The 9,256-nt window shown below is 42.3% G+C and overlaps 1 protein-coding gene across 1 annotated transcript; it reads right to left on the minus strand.

The window, feature by feature from the left end:
- Nucleotides 1–367: 367 nt before the first annotated feature.
- LOC136876863 (glucose dehydrogenase [FAD, quinone]-like) lies at nt 368–8,833 on the minus strand. Its single transcript, XM_067150622.2, has one exon. It carries the CDS (start codon nt 8,830–8,832, stop codon nt 6,979–6,981), a length of 1,854 nt encoding a protein of 617 aa, XP_067006723.1. The 5' UTR covers nt 8,833; the 3' UTR covers nt 368–6,978.
- Nucleotides 8,834–9,256: the final 423 nt, after the last annotated feature.

Genomic DNA, 9,256 nt, shown 5'->3' on the forward strand with positions numbered 1-9,256 from the left:
ACGTTTGTGGTAAGAAACCCCGAGGAAGACATCCAACTGCATCCGTTGATGGAGAAAGCTTTGTGTGAGGCTACCCTTATAGGGACAGACCGCAGACTTGATGAAAGTAAATCTTGACCGGAAAAGAGCGTGAATTCCACCATGAGGACGTGAGTACTTGAACGGATCCCCTTTTTCCAGTTTCGTATTTTCTCTCTGACTTTGAATCCTCTAGCTAGAAGTGCTTTTGGCATACACAGTAATGTGCACAGGCAATTTCAGTAACAGTCTCTGCCAAATCATGAGTCATGTCATAGCGAATTGTAGTATTTCGCACGTTATCACTAACAGAGGTGAATAAAAGTTAGTAAAATACAACTCCTGTTTTAATAACACTTTATTATATAAAATCACAATATAAAACATTTCGGATTGGACATCTGAGTAAGAAAAACATGTATTTACAAATTGGAAAGTATAGACTTGGAGAGATTAAGAAACTGACAATTTGAATACATCAAGTAGTAAGCAACTTCTAATAGTTCCTTCAAAGTAAACAGGAATGTAAGGTTTTACAGCTATGAAATTAACGTATTTCATAGTGTATAATAACTTATATAATTTTGGTTCTTTGAAAATGACTAAGCATATTGAGAATTTAAACTATGAATTATATTTAAATCAGCGAGTTATACCTTTTATATAGTTACCGCTTGTGTTCATGTTGTTGTTTTTTCTTGCGATTGACCAATGTTAGAACTAAATATGTTGATACAGGTACAGTACAATCTGCGATAAGTATGTGTCATTATTGTCGAAGTTATTCTCATTTTATCAGGTTCGGACAGTGCGAAGACTATTGTTTTATTTTGCTTAAACGGGCGAGTTGGCCGTGCGGTCAGGGGCGCGCGGCTATGAGCTTGCATCCAGGATATAGTGGGTTCGAATTCCACTGTCGGCAGCCCTGAAGATGGCTTTCCGTGGGTTCCCATTTTCACACCAGGCAAATACTGGTGCTGTACCTTAATTAAGGCCACGGCCGCTTCGTTTCAACTCCTAGGCCTTTCCTCTTCTATCTGTGTCGTTGCGACGTAAAGCCACTAGCAAAAAAGTATATATATTCTGCTCAGAATTTGCAGTCTTTTCACCAACTGGCTAGGATCAAGCGGATGATATATTCACAGTGAGGAAAGAGGGCGGACTTCCTGCTTGCCCTCAGTTCGTTCTTTACTTCCGGTCTGGATGAAAGTAGTATGGTAGTCGCGGAAGAATTTGGCTCCCTTTCCTGTCAGCTCTTAACGACTCATGACTATTAGACACTGAAAATTTGGGTTTCTCAACATGATTCTAGAAGTTGTGGGGGGTTATTTTTGAGTAATTTGAGCCGCAGAGCTCGTTCATAATGACAAGGAAATTAAGAACTTCAGGGTTCATTCCTATCCTGATTTTCCTAGTGTTTATCACATTATGTTATTATTCGATCGCGTTTATTCGAACACCCTGTGTGTGATAAATAAATGCATTGATTAATGCTATGTCGCCAATCATCTTCAAGAAGTGAATCCACGACCCTGAGGACTGAGCGAGGATCGAACCTCGTACTTGAACTCAGACTTTACGCTTTGTCAGTTTCCGATGTAGAAAATGTTTTGAATTTTTGTTTAGCAATATTTGAAGGTGAAATTTTGAGCCATGATTTTCTTCCTTAAAAGGTGTCGTGCAGTAATATTTCTTTAAACAATTACTATGCTTTACATATTAAAACCTTTTTATTTCAAAATCTAGTGTACATTATTAAAATTGTCTATAGGAAGAAGGGGATACCTCCTTTATACCGTAATGTTCTACACTCTGGCAAATGCGGCAGTTCTAGGAAGATGGGGGAGGAATGGCTAACAAAGCTGAGACTCTGAACGACACTCGCAGATATAACATCTATGAGAAGAGTAGTCTGAAGTATGGGGTAAGTACTTTGGGTGCAATAGCTGGGACGTATAAGAAAGTTTCCATCCTGTTAACAGGCTAAATTGGACCCGTAGAAACCAGCAACCGCTCCACACCAGGTCACGTCCGTAAGTACAGTGTTACACATATTATTATTATTATTATTATTATTATTATTATTATTATTATTATTATTGAAGTCTTAAAGGAAGTAGATTACTGTTGTTACTTGGGTGGTAAAATAACGAATGATGGTAGAAGTAAAGGAGACATAAAATGCAGACTAGCACAAGCAAGGAAGGTTAAGGAAAGAAATTTGTTCACCGCGAACATCGATACAGGAGTTAGAAATATGTTTTTTAAGACTTTCGTCTGGAGCGTGGCATTGTATGGAAGTGAAACATGGACGATAACTAGCTCAGAAAGAAAGAGAATAGAAGCTTTTGAAATGTGGTGTTACAGAAGAATGCTGAAGGTGAAATGGATAGATCGAATCACAGATAAAGAGATACTGAATCGAATTGGTGAGAGAAGATCGATTTAGCTAAATTTGACCGGAAGAAGACATAGAATGAAAGGGCACATCTTGAGACATCCAGGTCTTATACAGCTGGTTTTTGGAGGGAGTGTAGGTGGTAAGAACGGTAGGGGTAGACCAAGGTATGAATATGACAAGCAGATTAGAGGAGATGTAGGATGCAGTAGTTATGTAGAAATGAAAAGGTTAGCACAGGACTGGGTGGTATGGAAAGCTGTATGAAACCAGTCTACGGACTCATTACTCAAACAACAACAACAATATTATTATTATTATTATTATTATTATTATTATTATTATTATTATTATTATTATTATTATTTCACAGTTTCAAAAAGAGTCAGGTTATTTATTTATTATGACGAACGCTTCATACAGCTTATGAAAATATTACGTCGGATCGGAAGGTAACGCAGTACTTTGGGTGTGGATGTCCATAGCTCACAGATACTGAATTTCAATCTCGTGCTCTTAGAGTGGAATGTTGCCCCGGTGGAGTGAGGGGTATCTAGGCAAGGATAGCACATGTAAGAAGTAGGGACGCACAGCACGCCTTTTGTGGGTAAAAGAAAACACACAGAGTGAAATTCGCAGATAAATGTTGAGAATGCATGGTGCTGATTGTGTGGATGGTAGTAACATCTCTAGACAGTGCAGATTCTTTGAAGAGGGCGATGATCGACACCCGGGCACCGATAGCATTTGTCAATTGCTTTTAGTCACCGCAACACAACAGTTCATACGCAGATACATTGAGGACCCTGCAGGGGTGCAGAAGGGGCAGGGAACGGAGTTCTGGCAACGAGGTGTTACGGCGGGGAAATATCTGCAGAGTCTTGGTTCATATTTTGAAAATTAGTAACACCTGTGGGATTTTGTGCTTCTTGTGCTCATTAGAGTATTTCGTGAAAGAAATGTGCATTACTTATCGATCTACCGAGCGAGTAACTGCTAGCTTGCATTCGGGAGAGAGTCGGTTCGAACCCCACTGTTGGCAGCCCTGAAGATGGTTTTCCGTGGTTTTCTATTTTCACACCAAGGTGAAAATTAGTAAAGACTACGGCCGATTCCTTCCCACTCCTAGCCCTTTCCTATCCCATTGTCGCCACGGGCCGTATGTGTGTCAGTGCGACGTACAGCAGATAGTCATAAAATAACTTTTCCATCTGTTCTCGTAATAATAATAATAATAATAATAATAATAATAATAATAATAATAATAATAATAATAATAATAATAATAATAATAATAGTTTTGAATTTTTGACGTGGTTACATTTTTCGGAGACGTTGATGTAGCAGAATTTTGCCCCACATGGGTTCTCTTAGGTGCCGATATATCTGACAACACGAGGCTTGACAGTCCAGTAGCACTGGAATCAAAGCTGCGAACTTGGGTTCGGAAAGGCGGAGCCATTCAGCCTTAGTAGTTGTTCTGCTCATTGCTGAGTGTATTTATGATTTCAGAGTTGCAACCTTGACGAGACGGCTCCATCCAGAGGTGTTCCTCCAGGTGTTGACACTTGCCTTTCGAAAGATCTACACAGATAAAATATACGTTTTCCCGTACACATGAGATGTTTAATTCACGTATCGTTTTATGTCGAACTAGGTTTACAAAAGTCATCATGGGAACGCGGGTAAACATATTGAGCGAAGGCGTACGTCACACATATTTGAATGTTTGCAACATGTAGTTAATAGGTTTTAAACCTAGCAACATAGCAATACGCTTTAATACAGAAAACATGTCTGAATTAATTCTATGGCCATACTTTATTACGTTAAAGCAAAAATATACCTTATTCTTAAAATGTACCTGTTTAGAAATGAAATTTTCAGTTATTTTTACAAAATAAAATCGTGAAACATTCAGTAGAATGCAATCTAATACCTACATGAAGTCAAATGAGGGGTTCCATGATCATCTGAAAGGGAAATAGCAGAGTAGACAAGGCACGCTATTTGGTAAAGATTTGCCATTCCTGCGACTACGCTATACAGCGGCGTAGCAGTACACACAAGGACAAACTGTACACAAGTAAACGTATGAAAAATAGAATGTCCAATCTTGTATGTTTACCGCACGAAGAATAACAATGGACATTTTGGTGATTATTATATTTTTCACAAACTTCCGACTTACTAGCGATGATAATCAAGACTGATTATTGCAACTCACACATTACTGTTGAAGGGATGCGTAAGAAATGAAAATCCACAGCCTGTTTCCTGTCATTCGACTCGGTCAGGAATAGAATGAATGACGCCCCCATCTAGCGGCGAGGATAGGAATTGCGCCGGCTGGCGAAGCCTGTCACATTCCTCTGGGGCAATGATTAATGAATGATAGATGAATAATGATACTGGAGAGTGTTGCTGGAATAAAAGATGACAGGGAAAACCGGAGTAAAGTGTAAAAAACTAATTTGTTAATGACTGGCACAACATCTAGTTCAGTATTGAGATATATTTACGAGATATTTACAAGTTATTTACAAACTGTGTCCTTACCAGATGTATGCATAAGTCTTTTCGTAGAAAACACACACAAGTCAAGTCCGCCAAACACTAGCGTTCAGTGATCATGTCGACGTTTGTGTCTGAAAAAGAAGAGACGCGCCAGGCATTGCTTTTCTAGTTTAATCGAAAGAAAGAGGGTGTGGAAAGTCTTCGTTTGAACACCTTCCATCGATTACAACATGTGAGACATGGTATCCACAATTTAAACGTGGTGATGACAGTGCGCGCTCTGGTAGACCACGAAAGTGAGAAGACAAGCAATTCCAGGCGTTACTGGATGATGACCCAACTCAAACTCAACAGCAATTGGCACAAGCATTAAATGTGTCACAAGAAACAATCAGCAGACATTTACGAGCAATGGGGAAGATCAGTAAGCTCGTAAGATGGGTGCCACATGATTAGAATGAACGGCAAATGGAAAATCGCGAAGTCACTTGTGAAATTCTGCTTCAACGCCACAAAACAAACTAATTTCTGAACCGAATTGTGACGGATGACGGAAAATGGATTTATTTTGAAAACCCGAAGCGGAGAAAATCGTACCTCTCATGTGGCGAAGCCGGTCCTTCAACATCTAGACCAGAGCGGTATTGTGTGTTATGAACACTTGCAGCCCGGCGAAACCGTTAATGCACAACGCTATCGCCAACAAGTGATTAATTTAAATCACGAATTGATCGAAAGATGACCGGAATGGGCGGAAGACAATGCAAAGCGATTTTATTACACGCCAGTGCGCCGTCTCACACAGCAAAACCAGTGAAAGACACTTTGAAATCACTTGGGCGGGACATCCTTCCGCACCCGCCGTACTGCCCCGACCTGCCATCTATCAACTCTTCGCATCAATGGGGCTCGCGCTCGCAGAGCAGCACTACAGCAATTTGGAGGACGTTCGAAAATGACTCGACGAATGGTTTGTCGCAAAAGACAAGCAGTTTTTTCTGGCATGGTATTCATAAATTCCTGAAAGAGGGGCGAAGTGCGTAGAAGCCGATGGCCAATATTTTGAAAAAAAAAGAAATGAATTTCCCTTTAAAATTACGTGTTTTTACCACAAAAACCGGAAAAATCTTATGCATACACCTGGTAAATCAGAATTAGCTATGGAGGTTACCTAAACCCTATGCTCTCCAAGTGATATTTTTATAGTTAGTAGGAGGCTAAAATGCCGATTTAAATCTCTACTGGAAAAGACCGTCAAACTCATTCTGGAAAATGTTTACCACTAATGATTTGATCTGAATCTGGATATTCTGTTTTGTTCATTATCAACATTTCTCGTCAGGTTATTTATTTCAGGAAACTTTGCCAAAATGTCTTTATCTTCCATTTCTCCGATGAAGCCTCTTACAATTCTGAATAAGCCTTTCCCGTAGACTCACACTGATACGTAGAACTTGAAATGCAGTAGGATGTTGCTGATAAGGCTTGCATTAAATTTGTTCTCTTTCCACACATCGCCAAGACAATTGGTTGCCATGCAAGTATACATTTCTCCCGCGAACCAATCATTTCAGCCGTTATGCTCTTCCAACTTCCAGACAGAAAATGTAGTATTCCTACTTTCCTCGGGAACGGTTTTAATGCATCTCTGTGCTTTATATTGTCTCTTGCCGGCGCGCGCGCACATATACTCACACACACACACACACACACACACACACACATATATATATATCATATTTTGCACACTGGAATAGCTCCCTGATTGCGGATCAAACTCGTCAGAGATAGTCGCAATTTTGAAAGACGGGAAAATGTACTTTCCGCACTCCATGTCTTACGATGTCGATATGGTGACACAGCTCGTGTTTATCTGACATAACTGAGCCGTAAACACAACAGAGAGCCGATTTGCTGTACCATTTCGTACAGTACAATGGAACGTGGAAACTGAGCGAAGCAAGCCTAGATGGCCTCAATCTTAAATCCCGCTCACGGTAGCCAAGGACATACTTTAACGTGGAAAGTTCTCGATCCCGCCCCCTCTAGTTCGATGCTCTGTTAGTGCTACTTACATAACGTTCCTTTATCATATCAGCGCCCTTCTCGGCTATCATATAAACTGGCATGGCTAAATGCCCTGAGATGATCTGAGGTATGACTGATGCATCAATCACTCTAAGGTCATTGACGCCGTGAACTTTGAGGAGAGGACTTACAACAGCACTGAGGTCGTAGTCCGGTCCCATCTTACAAGTCCCACACGGGTTGAACGCCGATATGCTCAACTGACTGACAGCACACTTCCAGTAATCGTCTGAACCAAATGTGTGCTGCTTACATTTTGGTACGGGCACGTCATAAATTTTAGTCCCGATTTCCTGCATGGTTTTTGTTTGACTCAGTTCGATTACCTTCCTTATGCCAGCTATAATTGTCTTCATGTCTCCGTAGGTGTCGAAGAAGTTGGGGTTTATCTTGGGCGAACTCTCTATGTTCTTATCCACGAGAGTGATAGATCCACGACTGTCCGGTCTAAGTTTCCAGACAAGCGCCTGGAACACGCTGGTGTCTTGTATCGGTTTAACAAACTCGTTATACACATCGTCATCCAGCATTAAGGACATTTGTGGGAGCAGTGTGGAGGAGAAGAGTGTAGCTATATTTGGCCATCCTGAGGAATAACAAGAGACTCCCTTCACTTCTTGAAATGACGCCGTCTCTACAGACCACGGCAGGGACAGCGGCCCACCTTTACTCTGCAGGTAGTTGAGGTAGTTTTCTGGATCACTGAGAATCTGCGCCGGCTGTAAAGCTTTACTCTGGTTCACTGTAAAAAGAAGACCAAGGAATGTGGCGTGATCCATTAAGTTCCTCCCGACCGGCAAGTCCCGCACGAGAGTGATATTCAGTTCCCGCAGGTGGTCTCGCGGGCCGATACCTGAGATCATCAGCAGCTGCGGAGACTTTATAGCACCAGCGCACACGATCACTTCCTTCTTAGCAAAAACTGTGTGTACAACCCCTTCCTTTATGTACTCCACGCCATATGCCGTGTGGGATTTCTTCGTAATAAGGATTTTAGTAACCACGCTTCTCTTTCTAATATGCAGATTCTGCCGGTCACGTATTGCATGTAGATATCCCCTAGAAGCGCTCCACCGAGTTCCGTTCGCAGTAGTCGTTTGCAGGCGGGAGATTCCAGTCTGTATTTCTCCGTTATAATCCACTTCCTGCAAACCGAGCTCTTTCCCGGCTGCTACGAATACTGAGCTAATTTCAGAACGATACGCAGGATAACTGACTTTAATATTGCCGGAGGTGGAATGGTACGTTTTGTCATCGCTTAAGTCTGGTACCAACATCTCTTCAACTTTCTTGAAGTAAGGAAGTACTCCGTTATATCCCCAGCCAGTGTTGCCCATAGTTTCCCAATTATTATAGTCAAACTTATTCCCCCTGACACTGAGCATGAAGTTGACGGACGACGAGCCGCCCATCACCTTCCCAGTCGAATAGTCGCAGCGCTGTCCGACTCCTCCAGCGCAGTACGACTTTGAAGGCTCGGCCTTGTAGTTCCAGTTGGTCTCTGTGCCGGGGAACACTCCAGTGAAGTAGGGCACAGACAGAATAGGGAGTTCCTCTCCTCCAGCCTCCAGCAGCAGGACTTCCCACTCCGGCACTTCAGTCAACCTGTTGGCGAGCACACAGCCCGCGGTTCCGGCCCCGACTATCACAAAGTCGAACACCACCTGCTCCGAGCTGTCATCGCACGGCTCTGTCATGGACGCCCGCTCTTCCGCCACGATGGCGGGAAACAAGGCTGCGATGTTGGGAACTGAAGACTCCACAGCCGACACTAGTATCACAGCTCCGACAAAAGTTACAACTGTGTGCATGACTTCTGGAACAAGAAAAATACATATTAAGTTCAAAACTTTGATATTTTGCTGGGGAAGAAAATGGTTAACGTAATGCTATATACACTGACTGACATAGCAAATGCAACACCAAGAAGGAGTGGTCAGAACTTTATGCCAATTGAAGGGTAGACTGACGTCACTGAGGTATGCTCATGATGTGAAATGCGCCGCTGTGCTGCACACGTAGCGAACGATAATTGGGACACGGCGTTGGCGAATGGACCAATTCGTACCGTGATTTCTCAGCCGACAGTCATTGTAGAACGTGTTGTCGTGTGCCACAGGACACGTGTATAGCTAAGAATGCCAGGCCGCCGTCAACGGAGGCATTTCCAGCAGACAGACGACTTTACTAGGGGTATGGTGATCGGGCTGAGAGGAGCAGGTTGGTCGCTTCGTC

This window comes from Anabrus simplex, chromosome 7 (assembly GCF_040414725.1).
Source record: "Anabrus simplex isolate iqAnaSimp1 chromosome 7, ASM4041472v1, whole genome shotgun sequence".
NCBI lineage: Eukaryota > Metazoa > Arthropoda > Insecta > Orthoptera > Tettigoniidae > Anabrus > Anabrus simplex.